General features: G+C 55.9%; 5 protein-coding genes across 5 annotated transcripts; 2 read left to right on the forward strand and 3 right to left on the reverse strand.

Moving 5' to 3' along the window:
• Positions 1 to 1,453: 1,453 nt before the first annotated feature.
• On the reverse strand, positions 1,454 to 3,233 carry B0I36DRAFT_11528 (uncharacterized protein). Its single transcript, XM_046147953.1, has 2 exons — positions 2,125 to 3,233; positions 1,454 to 2,059 (listed from the first exon to the last, which is right to left on the reverse strand). Exons 1-2 carry the CDS (start codon positions 3,140 to 3,142, stop codon positions 1,557 to 1,559), a joined length of 1,521 nt encoding a protein of 506 aa, XP_046018568.1. The 5' UTR covers positions 3,143 to 3,233; the 3' UTR covers positions 1,454 to 1,556.
• Positions 3,234 to 6,580: 3,347 nt separating this feature from the next.
• On the forward strand, positions 6,581 to 7,359 carry B0I36DRAFT_391348 (uncharacterized protein; the record flags this gene model as incomplete). Its single annotated transcript, XM_046161414.1, has 2 exons — positions 6,581 to 6,685; positions 6,800 to 7,359. The coding sequence occupies 2 exons, from the start codon at positions 6,581 to 6,583 to the stop codon at positions 7,286 to 7,288; spliced, it is 594 nt and encodes a 197-aa protein (XP_046018569.1). The 3' UTR covers positions 7,289 to 7,359.
• B0I36DRAFT_310863 (uncharacterized protein) lies at positions 7,115 to 8,424 on the forward strand. Its single transcript, XM_046152306.1, has one exon. It carries the CDS (start codon positions 7,481 to 7,483, stop codon positions 8,090 to 8,092), a length of 612 nt encoding a protein of 203 aa, XP_046018570.1. The 5' UTR covers positions 7,115 to 7,480; the 3' UTR covers positions 8,093 to 8,424.
• A 3,196-nt stretch (positions 8,425 to 11,620) lies between these two features.
• On the reverse strand, positions 11,621 to 19,641 carry B0I36DRAFT_11582 (putative histidine kinase HHK1p). Its single transcript, XM_046147963.1, has 3 exons — positions 19,365 to 19,641; positions 16,941 to 19,276; positions 11,621 to 16,885 (listed from the first exon to the last, which is right to left on the reverse strand). Exons 1-3 carry the CDS (start codon positions 19,493 to 19,495, stop codon positions 11,763 to 11,765), a joined length of 7,590 nt encoding a protein of 2,529 aa, XP_046018571.1. The 5' UTR covers positions 19,496 to 19,641; the 3' UTR covers positions 11,621 to 11,762.
• A 1,445-nt stretch (positions 19,642 to 21,086) lies between these two features.
• On the reverse strand, positions 21,087 to 23,521 carry B0I36DRAFT_280954 (UDP-galactopyranose mutase). Its single transcript, XM_046151482.1, has 5 exons — positions 23,288 to 23,521; positions 23,111 to 23,180; positions 22,962 to 23,042; positions 22,533 to 22,883; positions 21,087 to 22,473 (listed from the first exon to the last, which is right to left on the reverse strand). The coding sequence occupies exons 1-5, from the start codon at positions 23,296 to 23,298 to the stop codon at positions 21,457 to 21,459; spliced, it is 1,530 nt and encodes a 509-aa protein (XP_046018572.1). The 5' UTR covers positions 23,299 to 23,521; the 3' UTR covers positions 21,087 to 21,456.
• Between the last annotated feature and the right edge of the window lie 1,928 nt (positions 23,522 to 25,449).

The raw sequence follows: 25,449 nt of genomic DNA on the forward strand, positions 1-25,449 counted from the left end.
CGTGGGCGGCGGCATGGACTGTCGTCATCGGGCTCAAGGTCGGGGAAGGTCCGGCCGGCCGTTGGCATGCAGCGGCAGTGGCGGCAGCAGCAGCAGGTACTAATTCTCCTGGGCATGCGGGATGCAGCCACTGGCCTGCGCCAGCGATGATCACCTGGCCCCAACACCAGCCAGTCATTGCCTGCCAGAAGCAGTAAACCACATTGGGTCTCTGCTTGGCTGTGTGTGTGTGTGTGCCAGAGGCTGATGGGCGGCTCGGCTGTTCTAGCCTGGGTTGGGCCCATGAGCTGCTAGGCACGAGCTGAAAGGATAGCCTGTGGCAAACAATGCCCTTGCCAACAATCCCATTCGTGCACCCAGCGAGCGAGTGACTGTCCTTACACGGAATCAAGCAATGGTTAGCTCCAGGCAAAGGAGCAACTCGAGCCAAGGGTGCGCGCGCGCCCAGAGAGAACCGTTTTAGAACGAAATAGGGAAGTCCGGGGTCTTGTGGGCCAATCAGCACTGCTCGTGGCATAGAGACTAAAAAAGAAGGAAGAGAAAAAGACAGCTTAGAGTACTAGGTTAGCTTCTTGCCCCCCAAGGTCAATCGGGGTGTGGGAATGCGCCAGCACATACATAAAGCACCTTACCTTCAAGATAAGGTGGTTTAGGCAGTTAGGCAGCTGGTCCAGGAGGAGCCTGAGAGTTCGCGTTCAAGGGCGAGTCTGGAGCCCATGGAGAGACAACACTTGGCCCCCACCAGCAGCCTGGCCACACACCCCGTTTCGCCATGCTTAGAGGCGTGGTAGGGCTCATAGACTTTGCCCGTACATGAACCACAAGCAGGCTCCCGCCCAATGCCTTTCTTTGCCGCCATCCTACTTGTCCATTCCATCCCCCCCCTGGGCCACGCCTCTCCAGATCGTCGCTGCACAAACCACAAGCTTCTCTCGGCGGCGCGTGTCGCCGGCAGTTGCTGGCGTTTCACGTCATCACTAACGCTGCCGTCTTCCCACATCCCACCATGCTGCAGCCCTTCCCTCTGCCTGCCCCGCGCCGACACATGCCGTTGCCACGAGGTCCGAACAAGGGGCCATGTCGCACGTCGCTCGGACTCGAGAAAAAACAGGCATGATCCATTCGCGGGGTCTCATTGCTCCAGTATTCGTAGTTTGACGGCTGACGCTGTCGTCGATGCTCTCTAATGCTGTTCATCACATATGCACTACCGTGGGCAGCCACTTCCCTCACGCCCGCTTCAAATGCGTGCAACCAAAAGCAAGAAGGAAAAAAAGCCCATGACTCGCCAGATAAAGGAGTACGGGCTATCCTGCACCATACGCAACCTGATCCGGGGATGCAAACCTGAAGAACGTAGTGATATCGCTCCTTGATCCTGTCACCCACAGGTGGCCAGGGTAGACGATCCGGCGTCGACCGACATATGCATCCACTGAACGCGTCCTTCATACATCGTTGTTACAGTTCTCTGGCTAAACTAACGCCACCCATGTCCGTAAATGTCCGTAAATGCCATGATTTCTGAACTCTCCGGCTGGCGTAGCCAGTCGTCCTCAGCTCGGATCTCGCGGGGCTGACGTAACGGTCACACCAGCACGGCCCTTGTCGTCCACATTGGACATTGGCGAGTCCTTTTGTTCCGCCTGGCTTGGCTGTTGAGAGTGGAACGGATGCTCTTGATGCTGCTGACGCGGTTGTTGTCGGGGATCTGTGCTAAATCGCGGAGACTGCTGTTCAGACAGCATCGACGTGACCGAATGTGGGCCGCTCCGAGGCTGTGATTGTTGTTGTTGCTGCTGCTGCGGGCCGGATTCAAATGTTGAGCCTTCGCGTGGTGTGCCGAAACCCGGAGACAAACCCCGGAAGGTGTAGCTGTCCCCCCGAGAGCGTGCCGATGGTCGATATGATGAAATGTCGCTTCTTTGTCGAGAGTGTCCACGGTGCCTGCCAGCAGCGCTCTTGTGCCCAAATGGGGGTGACCTCGTCCTGATCTGCGACGAGGGAGGAGGCGCAGCTGGTTGCGATCCTGTCGCTTTGCGTTTGCGCGGCGATTCTCCTAATGATAGAAGCAACAAGGTCAGCAAAATCGCCCAAGTTTCCTCAAGTTGAGCCGAGACGAACCTGATGATACCTCGGGCTGCGGAGGCTGAGACGATGCGGGTGGCTGCCAATGGTGGAAATATATGGAGGGCGACTGTTCCGTTTGTGAAGGTACAGCTTGCGAAGCAGAGCCAGCGCCTCGAAGGTATGCGGGCATACCTGGACCTGTACCTGGACCGGCCTGCTCTTCTGTCTGTAACCGTGCCAAATTGGAACTGGCCCTCGGCCTCGAAAGAGGTCCGCCCATGGAAAGGGTATGTGCTCGCTGTCTCGGCGGTGAACCCGCTCCCTGATATGGCATAAATCCTGGCTGAAGGCCTGCGCTCGGGTGGGGAGTTGCCGATATAGCTGCTGAGCCACCGGAGTACATCGCGTACTGTGGATCCCGGTGATGTTCTGGAGAAACTGCTGGCGGCGCCGGTAAGCTCTGTACCGCGTGTCCCGGTTGGCCTTGTATGTACGACTGGGCGTATTCTAGAATGGCTTGTGGGAGCTGACCGCCGCCCATGGCGGCAAACACAATCGGTACAAGTTGTGGCGGGATGCCTCTGTCGAGAGAGGTGCGAAGCATGTCGAATTCCAGCTTTCTTTGCTCGAGGCGCAAGTTCTCTTGCCTCGTACGTTCTTCTTCTTGCCTTCTCCTCTCTTCCTCCTGTCTCCGCCTCTCTTCTTCAATCTTCGCCTGCAGCCAGCTATGCCCAGACTCCTCCGGATGGGGTTGAGACGATGAGGCCAGCGCTGGATGAGTATGCGCAGGCGGCGGCAGGGCCTGCGGATGTGAAGAAGGGCCTGGGGGTGGGGGTTGGTGAACTGCAACTGCCGGCGAGGGGTGCGGCAGAGCCATACCCGGAGGAGGCGGCAAGCCGCGATGCGGTCCTGACATGGACTGTAGCCTGGGACTACGAGTGGTGGGTAGAGTCCTCGCTGAATTGAGGGGCTGGTCCTGAGTCCCTAGGATGGGTGAGGTGCGAGGCGGCGTTGGAATCTCATGAAGGTTTCTGTAACCGTAATGTACTGGCTGCTTTGTTGTGAGCATCATTTCAGCGTCGAAGGCGACATGTGAGCAAAGTTTGGGTTCTGAGAGGTGGGCGGTGTGGCTACTGCAACGTCACCGCGTTGGGCCAAGCATGGGAGGTCTTCAGAGTCAAGGAGATTCCGAATGATGCTGGTGATGATAATAGGGATGAGGAACTCATAATCGGGGGCTATAATGACCTTTGCATGAAGAGGTTACCCAGCCCGGTGGTAACGCGATGGGGGGGCTGGCCAGGATTTGTATATGTTGTGGGTAACCCTAGTTGCCGCACGGGTGGCTGTTATGTGTTCCCGAGCACGGCAACGAAAGGAGAGCGAATGAGGGGCCAGCCGGGCACTGTGAGTGGTGTGCCTTCAAAGATGGAAAGGGCAGGCAGTGCGCAGGGAAGTTCCAAGAAACCCTGTACTGGACCTAGATTGCAGAAGGTTAGCTGGACACATGCGGCATCGGCGGCTGAGACCCGAAGGATGAGCAGTGACATGTACCCGGTTATACAATAAGAGGCTGCCGCATCTTGAGTCTCTTCGTGCCAGTCTGTGTACTCGTCGAAGAGAATGTCAAGAGTCTTAACCAGGTCTTCTGGCAAAAACCGTAATGTGTCTGGTACTGGACACCAAGCTTCGACGGCAGCTATAGTGAAATCCCAAGACTCGATGCTTACGATTCGTGATTGGATTTTGTGCTCGCGATATGCGAGGCGTTGCTGGTTGCTGGCGCGGTCTTGTCGAAAGGCGAAATGCCAGACTCCGTCATGAGCAAAGAGTGCTCTAGTGGAAACGCCGTTGCTCACGAAGACTCGCCAATTGGATCCAACCTGCCGGCAGATGTGACAAAAAGCGGACGGGCTTGATGATCTTCTGCAAGACCCGGTAGTGTCGAGGAATTTCACGAAGGCAAATCTGGCGGTTTGGAGAGGCAAGATGAGCCGGGTCTAGAATTTACGAGCAGGGAAGGAGGAGTCAAGGATGGAACGTGCGGGCTAGAGTGTGTAACAAGCTAAGCGCGAGTGACAGTTAAAGGATCGTCCGTGATAGGAAGAGGCGAATGCCGCGCAAAGAACGACTTTCAGCTCTAGGGCACGACAGCTAGCGTGCTTTGCACAGGGTATGATAGGGATCTAGTAGCCCGGTACTCAGCAGGGACCAGCGGCGGGCGAGTAAGCCCAGAACGCCAGTCCGGCCGTCGCGACTTGACCTGTTCTCATGGGGGGTGTGGTAACGTAGTCATTAATTGGGGAAGTAAGGACTCGCCCACTTTAGGGTCTAGGATGGCTGTCCGATGTGCAGCATTAGCCTCCTGTGGCGGGGCGAGCGTTGTTCTGAGCTTGTGAGCCTGGCATGGCCTGGTCGCCTTTCTCTAGTGGCAGCTTGCGCACATGGTGTCTTATTGTTCTCATGGTAGCGCCGTGGTTGGCCACGGGCAAGACCATGATCAAACCCAGCCCGACAAGCGGTAGCCGAAACGGGCAAGGACGGAATGTTGCTGGTGTAGTCCTGCTGCTCGACGCAGGGTCGATCCGTCGAGCTTGCCCTACAGTCGTAGCGAAGGGAGGGGGGTGGCCGAGCATTCTCGGACGGATCAGCCTATGTGGGTCGAGGGGGTGTGAGGGTAGCCTCTTCTTGCAAGCACATATCTCAATGTCGGTGCTGGCCATCGCATGACTTGCATGCGCTGCGGTGATGACATGACCACGATGTTCCCCTCATGCAAGCAAACTCTCACTCCCAGGCTGCGCAAGTGAGTGATTCGTACGCTCGCATCTTGCAGCGAGCGGAGCGCATTGTATTTGCTGCACATAAGGAATCTTCGCCGCGGAGAGACACGCATCGAAGACCTGGATTTGGTCGCTCAGCAAATGCCACCATCCCTGCACACAAAGCGACAGGGGGATCGGGCTCCTGGTCTGCGCTGTCTCGTATTGGTCCTGCTCGTCATCTGAAGCGCCCCGACCAGGCGGCTTTGCCTTCGGCTTTCGAGCCGAAGCACGTCTAAATCAAGTTTGTTCGCGAAAGTGCTGAGCCTGAGTTTCGGGATATTATTATTGCAAAGACGTCGTGGGACTACAAAGCGTGTGCGGTTGGCCACACTGATTCCCACAGATAGCCCGTTTGTGAAGGCATAGTTTAGTCAAGATGTCGCTTGAGTTGAGGTATTTGCGCCTGATCTCCAGCTGTTGTTGATTGTAGTTGCCACATGCTACGGACTTGGTGCTGAACACTCGCGGTTTCGAATGATGCTTTCATGGCCCATGGCGATGTAGCATTCAGGACATTTGGATGCCACAGTCAGCCTGACACGCGACGTTTCTGCCAGTACCACTTAGGCTTGCGGCACAGACCAAGAAAGAGTGGTCCAAAGTTCCATTCCTCACTGGCCAGGTTGGCCAGCACGACTGGAGCAAAGGCTGTGTTAAAAGGTGACTGAACACTGCTAGCATAGAATAGACGAGTAGCCCGTCCTATATGTCACGACGAACGTGCCATATGGCTAAAACACGTGGCTCATGAATGCCTGGTCTTACTGCGTTCCTGGAGGGTATTGCCCGCCACGGATCCAAGCGGTGTAGGATGAGACGAGACAAACACTACTGCTTGTGACTCTCCGCGGCAGGTTTGTCACGTAAGGCAAGGAAATTGTCGACCAGCCACAAGGAGTCCGCCACCCGTCAGAATCTGAGACAGGTGTGAGTTGTCCCACGTGTGCCTCGCACGAGGACCTGGAACCCAGCCGCAATTAGACAAAGAGCCGCTCTGGAGGGATCCACATTCTTTCGACGATGACAAGATCATCCCGTGTTCCGAACATGGATTGGTGATTGACGATGTTGTTCATCAGGGCCACTGCCGAGGTGCTGAGCGGACTCGCGGAGCTGGGTTACTCGGTGGGGATGCGGAGGACGCCTCGGGCCAAGATTGGATACCAGGGATTTGTGCCAACTTGCAACGATGGAATGCCCAAACTGGACAGCGGACACTTTCTTGGCCAATCAAATGGTAGGATGGGTTGCAGGTCGTGGTGGAGCCTGGCTGGTTTTGACCCAAAATGGTCGATCGAAGTGTGCAGGGGGCGGATCAGAGCCGTCGGCGCACGCCGCTGAGGGGCCGAGGGGCTGTAGTCCATGAGGGAAATCGAGACCAGAGACTCGACCGGTTCCACGCCGTTGGTGCTTAGCGGGACGGCAGGGGGGTCCTGCGCTGGCATGCGGAATGCTGGTTGCCCATCACGGCCTTGTATGGTGCTCAGGCAGCTTCCACCGCGATCGGCTGTTGGAGTGGCTGGTGCGAGTCGAAATGGGCATCAAGTTGCCACGCGAGCATGGCAGGCGAGAGGCTCGGCTTGAGGCTCTGGTGAACTCCGCTTTCCCGGGTGGAAGGTCGAGCCGGACAGAACGAACCAACTGGCTCTCCTTGGCAAGAGAGAGTGCCGATCTCGAGCTAGACGATGCGCAATGCGGTTCGCGGCCTCCAGACCCTGATGTCGACAGCAGGGAGCGAGCTGAGCGAGTATGCCGGGGGTGAGGAGGAAGCGCGCAATCTCGCAACCCAGGTAGGCCAGGCAGCTGGCTCGGCCGGGGCGGGTGAGCGTCGCTGGATTTGTCGGTGGCCGTTGGGACCAAGACAGCGCAATCCCAAGTCGCGCGTCTTTGTGTTTCGGGTACAGTGGTGGCCCGCGAAATGGGCAATGAGCTTCCACGGTGGGCATGAGGCAGGCCAACCCCCGCCATCCAGTCCGTCCAGTCAGGCAGTGCCGTGGAGCAGCAGAGCAGGGGCCCAGGCCTGGGACCCTGCCAGCAACGGCAAGTGCCCTTGCCATGCCAGGTGGCTTGACGACTCGGCCGTGCGTCGCGTGCCTGCCCTCACAAGCCTCCCTCGCGCCTTCCCAGGTCTGGATCAATCTGAAACGGCGCCATCTGGTAGCCCCATGGGGCCCACTTCTACACCCTCCGACCGAGATCACCATCAGCCCAAGGCTGGATGGAGCTGCCCGCACGGCTACAGCACGATTGTACTCGGAAGATCAGCACCGCCGACAACACCAATAACAACAACAACCAAAACAACAATGTCAAAATCAGCAGGCAACGCCGTCGCCAGCCCATGCGAGTCTCACTCGAGCCCAAATACCCGCCCCGCCTGCGACTTGGGATGACGGGACAGGCGAGGTCTGCCAGCCCGCGGTCCACTTCCTTAGTGCAGCCACGCAACCGTTCCGCGAGACAAGTTCGACCCCTTCCATCTCCACGAGCGTCGTGAGCATCTCGTCGCCATCACCATCGCCGTTTCCACAAGGTGCGTGCGCACCACGTGCAGGCTGCCCGGCAAGCTTGTGGGCGTCGCCGTCATGCTGGCTTGGTCCACAGTAATCCACACTGCAAGTCATCTTGTTGTCACATATGTCGTGCGGAGCCATGATGCCTCACGCGAGGGACTCGGGTTACTGGGATCGGGTGCGGGTGTCGTCTCAATCATACCAGTCGGGCGTCATCACCACATTCTTTTGGTAAGCCAAGGTGCTGTCCCTGTCGAATCCTGGTTCGCACTTTCTTCGAACTACTCCGTAGACACCCTGGCAAAACCGTTCGTTTGCGGAAGTTGCCTGTCCTCCTGGAACCTGCAGCAATGTCTCCCTACGCGATACGACACTCCCACACGAGCCGCACTCGACTGTGTACCTTCTCGCACGGTACTCTATATCGGAGATGCGGAACACACGCAAGTCAGGGGTCCGTCTCATGAAGCATGGCGCAAAAGCGAGCCTTGCTGCCAAGTCGTCAATGAACAAAAGGTGCTGGAGCTCGGCCTAACGAAGCTGATTTATCCAAGTCCTGGATGCCCCGATTGGGCAGAATTGAGGAAGCAAGCCATGCTCGTCCAATTGCCGCTACAGCGCCGCCCTTCCAGCACGCACCCTGGGCGCCCAAGGACGCTGTCGTGCATCAAGGAACGAATCTGATCTCTTCCCAAGCGGCATAGCTGGTTGTCAAGTCCGCTGATCTGTCTGACGGGTTGTCGACACAACCGGGCCAGACATGGGTGACCAGCCACACTCCGCCACACGCTCGGCTTTTTCACTCAAGTGGGCCGCCTTTCCTCCATCTCTTTGTCCCTATTCTTGCTTTGGTGAGGGCGGTGTGACTGGAACATGGCGCTCGACAACCAGTTTCTGATCCGCAAAAATTGGCAATTGATGTGGTTACGGAATAAGCTCCACATGCGCATGCCAAGTTCAGCCAGACTGGCCATTTCGGGCCTGTGTGCATCTACCTCGCCAGACTGGGATCATCGTGCAAGAAGAATAGAGAGAAAAAAAAAAAAAAAAAGCCTCCGTAACCTCAATCAGACCATTTCTATGTCGCTTCAAAGGCGTCGATCTGGACTCCCGCCCGAGGATCATACAGTGCACGGATAACCTAAGGCTTGGTCGTGGCATTAGCCTCGCCTGTATAGTCTACGGCCAGTCCGTGCAGGGACACCACTCGAGGCAGCGCCACACAGGTCGATCTCCTGGACCACAAGCTTAGCCGCCTAGTGGCTCGCTCCAACGGCTCGCGGGACAATTGTCAAAAGTTCTTTGTGGCCGACCCGCACATGTGCAAACTAAATATTTTCTACCACTGATTTCTTCAGGAACGGTGGACCGATGCCCTTCCCATTCCCGTTTTGGTTACTCTATCCTGGACCTGACATGACAACGCTTGTCAGGTCCCAACGACAACAGTCAACTCCTGTCAGGTGGCCATCCAGTGCAAGCCGCTTCTTTAATCTCATTCACGATCCACACACGCCTTCTGCCGTGTCTCAGAACACGCGCGGGATGGCAGATTGAGGAGCGACCCAGCAATTACCTGGCATTGGACTGTTCTTCGCTGCCCAGGGAAAAGAACAACATCGCGATCGTTCATTAAGTTTGGTGCCATTCGCCCTTTGTCGCGTATTCGTCCCCCGTGGTACGCCGACGCCACCTCGTCTCTGATTCTCAGTAGAAATGTGAAATCTGGACATGCCGAAGCTGCCTCGCCTGCTGGCCAAGGATGATGCAGGTGCTACTCTTTTCTAATCTGTGAACCAATGTGTTCTCTTCGCTGTTCTTAAACGTTCCAATTGGCAACGCATAGGGTGAGGTTACCAGAGGACGATCGTCTGGTAAACATCAGCCTGCCCAAGCATCGCCTCTCGATTCCCTCTTCATTTCGCGCTGCTTCAACGCGAACAGAGCGGACATACAGGTCTTCAGGGCTGCAAAGAAGTTGGTCAAGATACCATGACAGGAATTTCAATTTCAAACTGCTTCAAACTTGGTCAAACTCCGCACACGAGTACGGCTCCGATCTTCGCCCCTGCCGTGCTGCCAAAGCCATGTCGCGCCGATTTCGTGTCGCAAGATCTGACAGTGACTTTGCTCCGAACTTGTGGCCGCGATCGATTGGCTTGCAAGTTTGCGCCTAATGGCGTGCTAGCTCCGCAGTTCAGGGCTATGCCGGACTTCTCAGAATCAACGACGTCCCACTTCCAGCCGTAGGCCTACGGTCTAGTTGCGTACCGTAAGCCACGATGCAGCAAAGACGTGGATAGAGTTGCAAAAGTCACTTCACAACCAGCTCAGGCGACCTGAGTGGGGCTCGCTGCAACCGTTACATCGGAACCTGATACGTGCTCGGCAGACAGTGGGAGATGGCATGGACACACTGGCGGAGAGGGCGGGCCAGGTCTTCACAAGCTCGTCCATTGGCACCGGGGGCCCCGGTCGATATCGGGCTCTACTAAGCTACTGGGCCTTGCGCCGTGCCGGCTCGACGGTGAGATGTGTGGTGTGCATGTGCATGCATGTGGAGGTGTGGGTTGTGGTGAGCCGCTTTTTCGCTCCATCCCATGTCGCCAGGCAACATGTCTCCGATGGGCAGAGTGCCCAAGAGCAAGCCGAAGGAGGAGAAGACCCTGCAAGCCGTGAAGCATATCACACGCCAATATCAACATGAGCCGCCCAAGCGATGTTAGCAGAAGTTCTTACTCTGCATGTTTCGGACAGGCCTCGTCCCGATTCACCTGGAGCACTCTCTAATGTGGCCTAATCGAGGACAGCGGTGTGCCACCATGACCACGGTGTCGTACAAGACGACAATTACGATCACACACCCCATTATCAGAGGAGGTCTGTTGAGATATCGTTCCGGGATGCAGCCACAAATGGAGAAGAGGAAAAGGGTTCGGGCTGTCAACCCGACCATCGGAAGAAGAGGAAAAATCGCGATTCGCCGATTCATCTTGATTACAAGATCGTATCGTCTACCCTGGGCTTGTCCTGTTCCGGGATGAGCCATCACTGGGTTTTTCAGATCCAGGGAGAAGACGGAGAAGCACGTGGGTGCGGCGAGAATGTAATCACATCTGTTGTCCCGAGCCTAGATTCTAGGCGTTGCTGCTAGATCAGGGCGGCGTGAGCAGCAGCAGCTGCTGCTGCTGCACCGCACCCCGTCCTGGCCAAGTCCGTCTCCTCCCTTTTGCTGCACGACGGGAGACGAGACAAGCCCTACGGTGGGTGTCGACGGTTCCGGCATCAGCGCAGAACGGTCGCTGCGCGATAAGAATGCGGCAAGGTTCCGAACACCGCATGTGGCTGGCAAGCATGATCATGATGGTCTCCTGCTAGCGTGACATGCAGAGAATCAAATGGTTCTGGACCGTCGTGCCTGGTCGTGAAACGGGCCACGCCTACGCAGGTGGCCAGTTGTATTCATGCTGGAGGAAAACATGAAAAATCATTGCCAAGACTGACCGCTGGAGATGCTCGTCGCTTCCCTGACCGCGTGAGACGAGAGAGGGACAAGGAGCCGTAAATGATACTAGGCTAGACAAGAAACAAAGCGGGAAGTAGAGCTCACGCCCACGGAGCTGATGGGTTCAATCGATGAAGGCTCAAAATGACTTCGTCCTCGCTGTACGAACCCCTTTTCGGTGTTTGTCGCCTGGCGAGCACTGCAGCTGCGAAGCAGGTAAAGCACGCACGCATTGATGCTCGACGAGCTCATATTCCTTCTCGCTGGCCACCTGACAAAGCATGAATCCTGAGAGGCACCATCCGAAGATATGGCCGGGAGATAGGTGCTGTCGTAGAAGTAGATTTCATCTCATAATATACTCTCAGGGAACATGTACACTCATTCTACCCGTGCAAGGCCTACGTGCATGTTCGTCCCATAAGTCATTGTCACGAAACGTATCTTTGCAAAAAGGACAACAGTATGCCTGAAGAAAGTAATCCGGGAACCCAAGTCGAAAAAAGAAGATAGAGATAAGCCAACTCCAGTGCCCCAAAAGACACGCCTGCACCAATGTGACCATGCATCTTCCCAACGCTCGATCCTGCTGTCTGAGGGTATAAACGACACGTCTATGAACATGATGGCAGCTACTTTCCCGTGGAACCCCCCTCTATCTGGCTGCATGAAGGCCTATGTGTTTTGTTATTGGAAAAAGGAAAGAAATAGAAAATGGAGAATGAAGAGCCAAAAACACAAAGGTGACCAAAGTTGCAGAAAGAGAGCTTGAACACATGCTGAGCCCACTCGCGAAACACATGCACTGACATGTGCTGTTCCCCTGACCTAGCATATACACGACGGGCTTTACTTTATGAAGAAGCCCCCCTTTGTTCCGGTGCTGCTGCTGTTTGACTTCAAGCTCGAAGGCCGGTCGTTGTCGGCGGAAGAGCGGATTGACTGATTTGACCCAAGTGGTGCGCCGGATTCGTGGCCACGATCAAGGTCGTGGACGTTGGAGACACTTGTTGGCCGCCGGTTCTTCCTTAGCACCCCCTTGGGTCTTTCGGGGATAGCCACATTCGCCTCGCTGCTGTTTCGACTTTTTGTCAACTTCCTGGGTTGCCTTCGGGAAGTCTGACCGGACATGATCGATGCATCTGAGGTGAAATCAGTCACAGAACCACGGTCTGACAGCCGAGTATCGCTTGACGTCAGGCTGGGTGCCGAATACAGCTCGGGACTCCGGATGAGCCCAGACGGGTCTGTAGTAGGCACCACAAGAGGCGGCGAAGTGGATGAGTCCACCTCACCCTCTTTGATAACTGGTGGGCTTGGAGCCGGCGTCACAATGGTTGTGGTAGTTGACTGAATAAGTTCGGCCCCGTTCGACAATTGCGTCTGTGCAAGGTTGCGTTCGTGCGCCCCAACTGTATATGCGTCGAGCTTCCGCTTCAACAGATCTGCCTTGACGGGCTTGGCCAAATAATCGTTCATGCCAGCAGCCAGACACTTTTCTCGATCTCCCTGAATAGCTGAAGCTGTCATCGCAATGACAAGCACCTTCCGGACATCTTCTAGCTCGTCCTTGCGCAAGAGTTTTGTGGCTTCGTAACCATCAAGGACGGGCATCTGGACGTCCATCAGAACGACCTGGTACGGCTGGCCCTCTCGAGCTTTCCGCCGGAGCCCCTCGACTGCTTTCAGACCATTCTCGTACGCATCGACGTTGGTGTAGCCTAGCTTGCGAACGTACTGGATTGCAATGCGTTGATTGATGAGGTTGTCCTCGGCGATACAGATACGAATCTGTTCCCGTGGTATCGAGATGAGATTGGTGAATGGATTCAGCACAGACATTCGCCGCGCCGGTGGGGAGGCATCTTGCCTGTCTACCGTTGGGGGCGCGGCCACAGTCTGCTGTACATCGCCGGCTGATGCCTCGGGATTGGCCTTGTCAAAAGTAATCGTGAACCACGCGGTTGTTCCGACATTCGCTTCGCTATCGAGCTGAATCTTGCCCTTCATCATTGTCTCGATCAGTGACTTGCAGATGCTCAGACCTAGGCCACTGCCACCATATTTCCGCGCAGTACTTGGGTCGGCTTGGCTGAAGGGTTGGAACAGTTTGGCGAGCTGCTGAGGGGGGATCCCGATGCCTGTATCCCTGACCCAAAAAGTGAGCGTGACCTGCTCTGTGGTCTCGGAGTCAATTCGTGCGCCGATAGTAATCGAACCATCTTCCGTGAACTTGAGACTGTTTCCAATGAGATTACCCAAGACTTGGTGAAGGCGGATGGGGTCGCCATATATGAGCATGCGAGGCAGGTTGATGTCTTGGATGATCTTGACGTTGGTCTTCGAAGTCTTTTCCCGATTCCTGTAAGAAGCAGCCCGGACGACCTCGCGAATCATCTCCTCAGGGTTGAAAGCAATGATATACAGCTTCATCTTGTCGGCCTCCATCTTGGAGAAGTCCAGAATATCGTTGATGACTGTCAGCAATAGATCCGCCGATACGCGAATGGAGTCAGCCATTTCCATCTGCTCTTTGTTGAGGTTGCCATCCCTGAGCAGCTCTGAGTTGCCAATGACACCGTTGAGTGGTGTTCGCAGCTCGTGCGATACGTTTGCCAGGAAGATGCCTTTGGCCTTTGCAGCCTCCTCGGCGATCTTGACGTTACGTTTCGCTTCGGCCTCCGCGTTCTTGGCCTTGGTCTCAGCTTCACGAGCTTGAACGACCATCTTCCGCTGCACCTCGATCATCGAGTTATTTTCCGCAGAGACCTTCTCGACCGCCTTCATTGCTAGTGCATTCGAGTAGCTGATCCCTATCTGGTTGACAAGCAATTGCAGTACGGTCACGTTCCGGTCAGTAAAGGAACCGGGCTGACCCTCAAGATACAGGACACCCAAGAGAGGCTTCGAGCCGTGGCAAATGGGGATCGCAATGACGGCTTTGCTCAGAGGATTTCGCTGCAGCCATGTGTTGTTGACATTGCCGAATCGCTCATCGCTCAAAAGATCGGGGATAAACAGTGGCTCTCGGAAACGTGTGCAATACAAGATGACGTTCTCTGCGACATGAGATGCTCCCGAAAGTGGCAGTCGCGGATGATGCGCTGTAGCACCGCGCTCCGGGTCACCGCTGGCAGCGATGCACCATTCTCCACTGCCATCGCCTTCGTCCTGGATGACGATCGACGCTTGTGTTGCTGAGCTGCCGCAGTTCTCGAGGATGACCTGGCACATTGTCTTCAGTAGCTCATCCACCTGTAGGACGGAAGAGATGATCTGGGAGGACAGGAGAATGGAATGCAGATCGATCATATCAAGTGCCGGAAGCCCGACTCCGGTATCTGGAGGCATTGAACCTCTCCATGCGGCCATCCGTGCGGCGTTCGACTCTGCAATTGTAGGCTGTAAGGTCGCTGGCAGTTCTTCGGAATCTGGTGTGTATGCGACTCCAGCGGTATCTCCAGCAATTTCGGTTTGTACTGCGACCTCAGCTGTCCTGAAATGTCGCGTTGGGCCCTTGAGGAGTAGCACATGCTCTTCCTCTATCCGTGCAGTGATGCCTGTGGCGCCGAGTTGTCTCCATAGGCCGACGCTTTCGCGTAGCACAGCAGCAGCTGACCTCCGTGCAGACCGGCGGATGAAAAACCCGGCCATGAGATAGCTGCCCAGGGCTTCCTCAAAGACAAAACTGTGCTCCGAGGCATGGTCAAGTGCGGTCTCGTATTTCTCGATGGCGAAGCCATGGTCGCCACGGAGCTCTGCCACTTGGGCATCAAGCCATTTCGACCAAGCCAGGTAGTTGACATCTGAAACCTCTTGCCAGTCCTTGATCTTCTTGTTGAAGCCATCAATTTGATCTATGGTCTCCTTGATGTCGTTACTCAAGTCAACACCTGTATTGCGAGGGTCGTTGATCTTGCGCAGCATGAGCCCAGAAAGCGATAGACCATAATAGAGTAGGACCACGCGCGTATTGCGCGCAGACCAGATCAAGCCAAGCCTGTCTAAGCATCGTCTCCCCAGCTCGCAAGCCTGCTCGTAGTGCTCATAGAGAAACAGTGGGATAATTTCCATCGTCTCATACAGGAGAACAGATCGACCACCATTGCGCGTAGTGGTATGCAGCCACTTCTTGTAGTTGCTTGAGGAGTGGTGCTCATCTGACATGACTTCTTTCGCGGATGACACGTTCGTTTTACCCTGAAGCGCACGGCAGAGTTGTCGTACAGTAACCAGGAAGGTGCCACCTCTGGTATCCAGATGCCACCCAGGAACCTCTTCGCAACAATACTGGCAGACCGCCTCCAGGTCGATGACGTTCTCGCTGGCGAAGAACCGCATCTGGGCCGAAAGCCCAAAAGCCAGGATCGTGCTGATACGATCACCGGCAGCGGCGGCATATTCGACTATGTTCTCAAGATGGGAGACAGCCTCGCCCATTGGGACATTGATATGGCTGACGAAGTTGGAGTGAATCATGTAGCCGCGAGCCTGAGAGAACGGATCGCGATATTTGTCCAGGAATTCGACGCAAATGCTACCAAGCTCTGCCGCGTACTCGATCATGTTGAAGCGGGCAAGTGCTATCATAGAAATGTGTAGAAAGGCCATCCCAGATTGCGGGAATGGGCCTTCATCGAGATGGAGATTGATCAGAGTGAGTGACAGATTGTAAAAGTCGAGGCAGTCACTCCACCAGGCTGCACTGCAAGCATCAGAGAGGATCGACCCTATGATCAGGCGCCTGGCGTCCAGAGTTCCAAGTGGAATTGGAACATTCGGTTTCTCTAATGATTTTATGCGCGTCGCAAGCTTCATAAAGACCTCGTCGCATTTCTCGTAGGTCGGCTCTGGGTCGAAGGGCACTGCGAGATGCGAAAGAGACTGCTTCAAGGTGATTCTTGCGGACTCGGAGTCGCCGTTCTGGGCTTGTATGCGGGACAAGAGTAACCAAGCCGGGGCTTTGTCTCCAGCAGTTTCTGCCTGATTGAAGATTGTCTGCAGCAGCCCGGATGCGAGGGTACTGTTGCCCATGTAGACGTAACATTCCGCCGTGCGTAGGAACAATTGCAGTGTCTCATCATAACTGACATCCTCCTCGGTTGTTGACCAGGGATTCGGTTGAAGCAAATCGAGGGCTCGCGAGTAGTATTTGATGGCTGTGGGCCTCGCGCCATTCTCAGCAGCCTCTGCTGCGCTATCCATTAAGCGCTGTCGAAAGGGTCGTCGCACAGTGAGGCGACTCTTGATGATATCTGACGCCTCGCAGATGTGAGAAGCAATGCTGTCAGAGGATGGAGAAAACAGGTCCGAGTGCTTCATGAGGGTCTGAGCAATCACAAAATGCATCTTGGCTGTGTCTGACTCCTCCAATGTTGAAGCGGCTTGGATGTACCGATCATGCACAAACCGGAAACGATCATCAGTTTCGCTCTGGACGATGATGCAAGCATTTACGGCAGCTTGAAGACCGGCCACTGCGTCTTGCTTCGAGAATCCGTAATGAGATGACGCTGCACCTGATTGCAGTCGGCATCCAGCCTGGTCAGAAAACTCCCCGGTGAGGAGTTGTGAAATGAGGGCGAATGAGAAGGAATTGCCTAGGAGCGAGGCCCAGGCCAGAATGGAGCGCGAAGCAAGTGGTAGTTCATGCAAGCGGCGCAAGATGAAGGCGTTGTCGAGTATGTCATAATCGTGTTCGCCTTGGAACTGCTCAAATAACCTGTCAAGGTCAAAGAGCCACCGACTTTCACGGTGGTCATACCATATACATTTTTTCCGATGGCAGGCATTGAGCATCTCTCTCATATAGAATGGATTGCCTGCAGTTTTCGACTCAATCACCAGAGCCAGTGAGGCAACATCCTCGGCTGGTCGACACAAAGTGGTGGCGACATATTGTATGATTTCCGCTTCGGACAACGGAGACAAGTTTATCGTGGTGACTCGCGGTCCGACCGCCTTGGGGTGATCTGCACCAATGTCAGCTGCAGCTCCAGGACATTACAAGGGGTAGTATGAGTTTACCTTCGGGCTCGGCAGGGCTGATCACTCGCTCGAGCTTGTCGAGGTCGAGCTCATCTGGACGGTATGTGAGGATCAGGAGAATCTTCAGTCGCGCGGCGATGAGCTGAGTAATGAGGTCGAGTGACTCGTCATCCGCATAATGCAGGTCATCCAGGCAGAGGGCGATGAAGTGATAACTTGAGAAGATCCGAAGAATGTCGAGAAAAGTGTTCATCAAACGAATGGTCTTTGTGGAAGCGTTGGACCTTAGGAAATCTTGCGATGATTGCGAGGTGACTCGTGGGCTTCTCGAAGGAGCCGAGCCTGGAGGGGATTTCCCGGGTGACGAGCCTCGGCGTTTGATGGGACTTCGCTTCATACGCAAGTCAACTGTATTCTGGGCAGAGGATACTGATCGGGCGATTCTCGCATCGGGTGAACCGAGGAGGAACTCCGGGAGCCCCAAAGTCTTGTGCAGATTCGACCAAATTGGGCGCACATAGTCCTTGAGCGCCAAGTGCAAAGGTGTTTCCGTGTTTCTCTCGCCCCAGACTTGCTTGAACAAAGACGAGATAAGCTTAAGCAAGGGCCCGAAAGCTACCCTGCGAGCGGTATCAAATTTGGCAGTGGCACAGTACCCGCGCCTACGCACATCGGCAAGTACTTGCTGGACGAGAAAACTCTTGCCTAGCCCTCCAGCGCCGGCAATAGTGACAACTTCGCATTGGCCGCGTCTGCGAAACTTGGAGCCCAGCTGTCTGGACAGGATGCTGGAGATGTCGGACACGCTTTGTCGTGACGCTTGGCGCTCGCTCATGCCATCGAGGTGACTCCTTGACTCAAAAGTAAAGCTGTAGTGCTTGTCCCAACCCCGTCGAGAACTCGGCCCGCTTGTGTGGCCGAATGAAATGGTGTCGCTTGCAATCGTCTGCGTGTCGTTATAAAGCGAGGACTGGGCCATGATGCGGGAATGCCTTGGGTCGGAGGAGATGGTCTGCGTAAATGAACCGCTTCTTCGATTACCACCGTCGACCGAACTTGCGCCTTCGCTAGAAGCATCGGCCGCATCGACGATATCGTTGGATAAGGCAGAGGCATCGGAAGCACGATTGGCGTTATTGAAACTGCCGAACCCGCTGTGGCTGTTTGCAACCCTGTCAATGACCTTGATAAGCTCTGCTCTCTCCTTGGCCCGTCCAACCATCACCGTGGGCAGCATGAAGAACGACGAGACATCCCTGGAACCAATCCGCCACTCTTTGAGCGCCAAGAAGTCACCTTCGCCGAGGAAGTTCTGGACCATCTGCAGATCAAACCTGAGGCCGCTTACGGAATGGTAGCGCTCTGCGATATTCTTGGCTGTGCATTTTTGTATGATGCGGGCGAGAACCTCGTGTACGTCTGTGCGGATACTGGACACAAGTGGGATCCGCCGCGAAAGCACACATTGGACAATGTCCAAAGGCGTCGCGCCTGTGAATACAGGCTGTTGAGTAAGAAGTGTCCAGAAGACTACACCCAGAGAATAGATATCCGTCCTTGTGTCAGGCTCGGCAGGCATCCGACCTGTTTGCTCCGGACTGATGTAGATGAGTTTATTCTTCGCTCCGAGCTCCTTGGATAACGTTGACCAGCCATTGCTGGTGAGGCCCTGCTCGAATGACCTGACTCCGGAACCGAACGAGACTAGCTTGACGCAGCTGGTGTCAATGTTGAAGTGGAAAGCGTCCGCCCTGATTTCTCCATGAACCATCCCGGCGTGGTGCAGTATTTCCAGGCATTGTGTGGATCCAATGGCAAACTCGAGAAAGTCTGATATCGTGATTGGATTCTGGAGTTCGGTCTGGGCGGACGGAGTGACATCGAGCCGGTCTTCAAACTTTTCCGCGAAGAAAAAGGCTGGGCCCAGGTCAACCTTCTGAAAGAGGTAGTTCGGGCCGGGGTTCTCGTAAATCGAAACTATTATGGCAGCCCGATCGCCGGGCAGTGGTGTCAAACGAATGAGGTCGATGGGCTTCACAATGTGGCGGCCTTCGGGATCCGCAGTCGTGCTCAAGTTCTTGGCTATGTGAAAAGTACGTTCCTCACGGAGGGTGTAGTATGAAATGCGAGCGACAATTTTCTGCTCCTCTATGTTGTTGAGATCGCTCGCTGCCGTCGAAAAGATGGGTGGTGAAGCCGCAGACCTGTCGCCCAGACCTTCGCTATGCAGGCCTGAGACCGTTGGAATCTCGCCGGTGGAGCGACCACTTGAATGTGTCGAAAGTTTGCCAGGAGCTGGCGGGCTCGCGAAGGGCTGTGGCGGGCTACCCAGCGAGCTAGAGTAGGGCGAAACAAATCGAGTACCAAAGACATGCCTAGCAAAGGGTGACCGTAATGTTAGAACCAGCCGATCTCAGCAGACTACCAGGGCCCAGGACGGGGGGGCGGGTTGCAGGCAAATACCAGTTATCGTAGCTAGAGTGGTAAGGGCGCTGGTCCTCGTTCCAGGCATAGCCGGCAAGCTGGCGGAGTCGTTCAAGAATGCGCGGCGGCGGATCGGGGCCCTCGTCTAACAGGGCCGTAGAGCTGTCCATGGCGACGGATCATGGGAGCACGAGGCCGGCGCTGGTCGTGGTCAAATAGCTCGGCGATGGCTAAGGTATCGCGGTATCCGTCATCGCGGTCTAGGCGGGGCCGCCTGCGAAGAGCTGGCAATAGGCAGCTGGCCGGCAACGGGGCAGGCGTCGAGGAGGTCGGGCTCGTCGTTTCGGGCTCGTCGTTTCGGGCGCTGCCGGCAGAGAGCGTGTCGTTGTGAGAGCAGAACTGTCGTCGACCGAGCCACCGCCACGGCCAAGGTGAGGAGAGCCTGGGGCGAGAAGGGGTCTCTTCAACCTGCCAGCTTTGGGGCTAGCAAGGATGGCGGGCGCAAACGTCGTGGATCCTCACGCGGAAATAAAATGGCCAGTGCTGTCAGACCAGCAGCACCAATGGGGCCCGTAGACAGTCCGCTACAGCGGTGGGTGCGAGAAAATGCTCGACGTGCCCGCAGAGGCGGAGGAGGGGAAGAGAGGCCGTCAGTCGCCGTGCACTGCGTCAGCAGGTTCTGAGGTGACGATACTCCGCAGCCGCACTGCTCTAATTAGTAGCAACCCCCAACCCAGGGCCAACCTTGGAAGGCCATTGAGACAAGCCCTTCTTGACCAGCATTCTTCCAAGGCCAGATACGCCTGCCATTCACCGCCGGGCCCGGCTGGGCCGCGCCGCGCAAGGACTGCCACGATCCCCCCCCCTCCCCACAACGCCGGTCTCATGGTGCTTCAGAAGTGTCCGAAACTGGCTGTCCCTCGCTGATTCTTCATCATATGCCAGTCTCGTGCAGCAGCATGCATATCTAGGAGCTAACGCCGAAATTATTGCAGGCCGCCAACACGCATCATCATTTTACACGTGGTGCGGGGGGGAGGTGCATGCGTAGGCTCTGCTGGTTCTGCCCAACATGAGATATTGGCAGCACTTTCTAGAATTTCTGGCAGTTTTGCGTCGTCGCAACCTTCGCGCCAATATTTCAATGGATTTCAACTGTCGTTTGATCAAAATACCCCCGAGCCACAGGGCCGTGGGACCTCCAGGCTTGCAACTTTGAAATTGTTTGCATGCTGGTCGCGTAAAGCCCGGCCGTGTACGCCGCTGAAGACCTCAGGACGAGCACTATGGTAAGTCGTGCACTGGCCTGCATTCCTGACAGTCCGAGATCGAAGGGCGCCACACAGGGCGTTGGTGGAGGCACGACTCGCGATTCCGATTTGTAGGGGTCTCATAAACTGGCTCTTGATCGTAGATTGACTCACCCAGAAAAGGTATCGAGCGCCTGGCGACTCGTATAACCGTCGTTGGCTCTGTTGCCCTTCGGACACTCGCGGCGGCAGCTATGGAAGAACAGGACTTCAGGCTACGTATATTACTCACCTGTGCTAGTGGGAGTACATGCGGCAGTTGCGCGATGTTTCATCTGCATGAAGTGGACTGATAGATCAGGACAGCCTGGGTTCTCCTGGGAGATGGGGAATCGGAAGTCCGCGAGTAAATGGCTTGGCTCACCTCAAAGAACGATCCAGCAACGTGGGCGCGGAATGTCTCTGTGCGCAGCGCCTCAACGTCACCATGCAGCATCCAATGTCTCACATGCGGGCGTCGCACAGGTCTCATGCATGATTACAGCAGGCGCTTAGACTGCTTAAGAGATCTATTTGTATCTCTAACACTTTCGAAGAAGTTCAGCAAGACCTCTACGAGTTGGACTCTAGACGCCATTACCAAATCCGAAAATCGCAAAAATAATCCAACCTCCAAGTTGCTCATTTCATTCCGTCGCGTTCAAATGTCGTCAAACCAAAAACCAAGGAGGCGACTCAGGTCTCCATCAAGTCTAACTACTGTCTATCGTCCAGAACGCTGACAGCTCAGACTCCAGTTTGGCAGCCCCGGGGTAGCGGAGGCCGCCTTTTCCCGCAACACAGCAATGATATTTACAGAAATTGTCGACCAAAGCTGCCACTTACTTGGAGCGAGTAGGGAGCTTAGCAGCGACGGGGCCCTGGTCAAGACGGCGCTCGGTGTTCTTGCGGCCGTTGACAAAATCAGGGTAGTTGAGGGTGAGCTCGACGGCACCGTTCACGATGCTGTCGGCGGCCTCAACACCGAGCATGAAGGAGTGGTCCTGGTTGCCAACCTCGTATCTCCAGCTGCCGAAGCGGCCACGAGAGTAGATGCCCATGTCCTGGAGCTTGGGCAGGAGCTTGGTGAGGACACCCTCACGCTCGAGCGAGGGGGTGGGGTAGCCCTGGTCGAACTTGCGGTGGTAAGTCGAGACGATCTCGTCCTCGGGCTTGATCATCTCAGTGTTGATGAGACCCTGGATGCAGTCGCGGAGGAGGTTCTCCTCATCGACGGGCTTCATGGTGGACTGAGAAACCTCCAACATGATGGACCAGTAAGGACCCTCCTTGGCATCCGAGCTGGAAGGCTTGCTGCCGTCACCGAGCTGGAGGGTGGGCAGCTTGACGCTGGCCTCGGGCTGGTTGTAGGGGGAGTAGTTGGAGAAGATGGTCGCGCGGTAGAAGGGGCAGTTGTCCTCGGGGAAGTACAGCCAGCACTTGTCACCGATGCGCTCGGGACGCTCGCCACGGAGACCAACACCGATGACGTGGGTGGAGGAGTAGTACAGGCCCTTGGAGAGCTGGACCAGCTCGTCGTTGCCGAGAGAGGCGGACAGCTTGTCGACGGGCATGGTCGAGATGAGGTTCTCGTACTTGATGGTGGTGCCGTCGGCGAGGGTAGCAATCTTCTTCTCGCCGTCGACCTTGGTAACGGTGCCACTCTTGCCGAAGCGCTTCTTGTCCTTGGGGAGGGTGTCGGCGACGGCGATCCAGATACCGCCGGTGCCGTCACGGGCAGGGAAACGGAAGGTGTTGTTGGGGCCCCAGTTACCAGCAACCTTGTTCATGATAACGTTGCGGACGTTGGCCTTGACATCAGGAGCAGCGACACGCTCGCCGAGCCACGCGGCTTGCATCTAAATGAGGTAGGTGTTAGAGGAATGGTGACTTCTGGGGTCACTGGGATTTTGCTTACCTTTGTGGTGGGAACAGCCCAGACCTTGTAGTTGTAAGGTCTCATGAAGATGTTGGCAATACCCTCACCAGTCATGCGCATGATCCACTCGTCGAAGTTGCTGGGCTTGGTGTTGGCAACGCGGGCCTCGAGGGCAGCGTCGATCAGGCCATCAATGCACTTGACCTGGTCCTCCTTGGGCAGCATCGAGATGTTGTTCTGGAAGGGGTAAGGAACCCACAGTCCCTTGTAGCGGACGTAGGAGATGCGCTGGTGGTCATACCAGTCATCCTCCTTGGGGAGAGCCTCCTCAATGCAGTCGTCAAAGTACTTGTAGTGGGAGAAGATGACGTGGCCGCCGACATCGTAAAGCTAAGTGCCAGAACAACGCATAGGTCAGCGACGATGTCCAATCAAGATGGCATGGGTGCTAGGGACGGGTTGACATACGAAGCCCTCGGGGGTAACATCAGTGGAGGCAAGACCACCGGCCTTCTCGCTGGAGTCGAGGAGCAACCATGAGGGACCATCCTATAAGCAAATGTTAGTTCTTCCAGTCTTTCGTCCTTCCATTCAAGCGGACTGGCGGTGTAGCTCACGATCTGGTTGAGACGCTTGGCGGCACCGAGACCGGTCGGGCCAGCGCCGATAACGAGGACGTCAATGTTGCTAGGGGACCACGTTAGCATATCCAGTGAGACCCGAGAGATACCAAGGACGGGAGCGCAATTGCCTGCCGCCGATGGGCAAGGCAACACGTAGCATGGGGGGCGTACATATCAGCCATCTTGACAACTTGAGAAGTAGTGGGCGGCGTGAGGGTGTTCAGATGCAAAACTCCCGTGGGGAAGATGCCAAGAGCAGGGTGGGTGGACTGAGAGAAGAGGAGAAGCTCTTTCCAAGTCGTGAGAAGTAGGCAGGGGAAGAAGGCTCAACGAGAAGCAGAGGAGGGAGAGAGAGAGGGCGTCCCGACGACAAGATAGGAGAGGCAATGTTTTTGAGGGACGATGACCAGACATGGTGGGGTGAAATTTCCAGCAGGGGTCAGGAGTTAGGGGGCTTTGAGGTGGAGGGTGGGACCTGCCTGGACTTGTCACCCCTGTCGGTACCTGTCGCGGGCTGGCCGCCGCGCCGTTCTGCAGTGGCCCCTCGACGGGTTCGCGTGTACCTGCCGGTCCTCCGATACGGGTGCTGCCCGCTTGCACGCTCTTCCCCCTCCCCCTCCAACACGCCCACCGCCCATCTCCCCCCCGCCAGACCTGTTGGCCCGCCTAATACTTGCTGCAATAGTCGGCCAGACCCCTGCCTGGCCACTCTCCCCATCCCACGATGCTGCAAGCGCGCCACCCCAATCTGTCACACAGCGAGGTTATCTCGAGCCCGCTGCTCATCTTGTTGCCCAGCCAGGGCCTGGGGCCTGTTGATTGTTTGTCGCATTTGATCCTGCAGACCCTGCCACAGCCAAGCTTCAGCTTCCGCTTCCGCTGACGGTCGTATCACGGCTGCAGAACGAGCAGAACGTCCTCCAGCGAGGAGCTCGACACCATCTTTTTTGTACGGCAGCCGCTTCGTACTCCCGACACGAGTCTTGGAATCGACCAGCACGGCATGTACGGGTCGGTCAAAGGTACGTACCAGAAGGCGGCGTTCGAGTCCAAGCAGGCGGCTACGCCGCGCCACCACCGCCAGGCCGCGCTCAAGCGAGTCAAAGGCTCTTCCCGCTGCTCCATCCGTACCTTAAGGTAGGCTAGCCAGACACGTGTCCCGATAGGACAAGGTCGACAAAGCCCCTATATCCAAGGGGCCGATCATTCAGTACGACAGGCGCCCCAATACCTAGACAATTGCGTTGCATTATTCGCGTGACAGAGGGCCCCTGAGTGACCAGGACAGCACGATTGTAGCCGTCTCTGGCTTCGCTGGTGGCGGCTCGAGGGACCGCCGGGTGACTGAGATCGTCCTCCAGGTCTGACATAGTGACAGCCACCCGGCAGGCGTCGCTCAAACGGACAAGGCCCTTCAACCCTGTCTTGTCTGCACGACTCCACCGCCGCAATGGCCACCGCCTATCCTCACAACACCTTGCTTGCCATCACCCTAGCGACCTATGAGCAAGGAGGTGAATAACTTGTTCCATTGGTAGGCCTTCCCACCTCAATCAATGGGAGGCTGGAGGCTTCGAAGATCAGTACGCGTGTCACAGAGCTGATCACTCAACCAAGCCCACCATGGCGAACCAATCTAATTTCCTAAAATGAGATCCATCCGCCTGCGGGTGTCATGGCCCCAGTCACGGCCTTGCTGGGTCACATCCTTCAGTCGCTAGGCGGAAATGGACCCGTCTGGCGATGCCGCTTCTGTGTCAAGGGTGTCGACCGTGAAGAGCGTCGAAGTCAACTGCTCCAAGAACATCCAGGACATGACCTGTTGGCTCTCGGTACTTTGCGGTAACGCTCTCAGGCATGTAGATATCGCGACTTCGATTCTGCACACCGATGAAGATTCCCGCGGCCCGTCACACTGGAGTGTCTACCGCCAAATCGTTCCTGCAAGATGCGGTTGGCATCTAAGACACAAACGTGCATGATCTGCACACTCTTCATGCAAGTCTACCCTATCTCAGCACCTTATCCCACTACAAGTTCATGTCAGGATTTCCAGAGCGCCTCGTCGGTTAGTGCCAAGAAAGTTCTCGGGATGGGTTGTCTGTCGCAAGGCGCAAACGCCCTGACACAGAGCTTGACCACGAATCACGAAAATTCCCACAGCCCTCGCCGTACCAACCTAATGGCATCTTTCAGTAAGTAATCATGGGGAGACAAGCCAAAGATGATCCGAATCTTAGTCGGTTACTTCCACTGCCACAGGCCATGCATAGCTACCATGACTTTACGGCCGATCCCATCGCTGCAAGCCGCGGGTCCTACGTCTTCTTGGA

The sequence above is a fragment of the Microdochium trichocladiopsis genome (genome assembly GCF_020744255.1).
Source record: "Microdochium trichocladiopsis strain MPI-CAGE-CH-0230 chromosome Unknown B0I36scaffold_1, whole genome shotgun sequence".
Lineage (NCBI taxonomy): Eukaryota > Fungi > Ascomycota > Sordariomycetes > Xylariales > Microdochiaceae > Microdochium > Microdochium trichocladiopsis.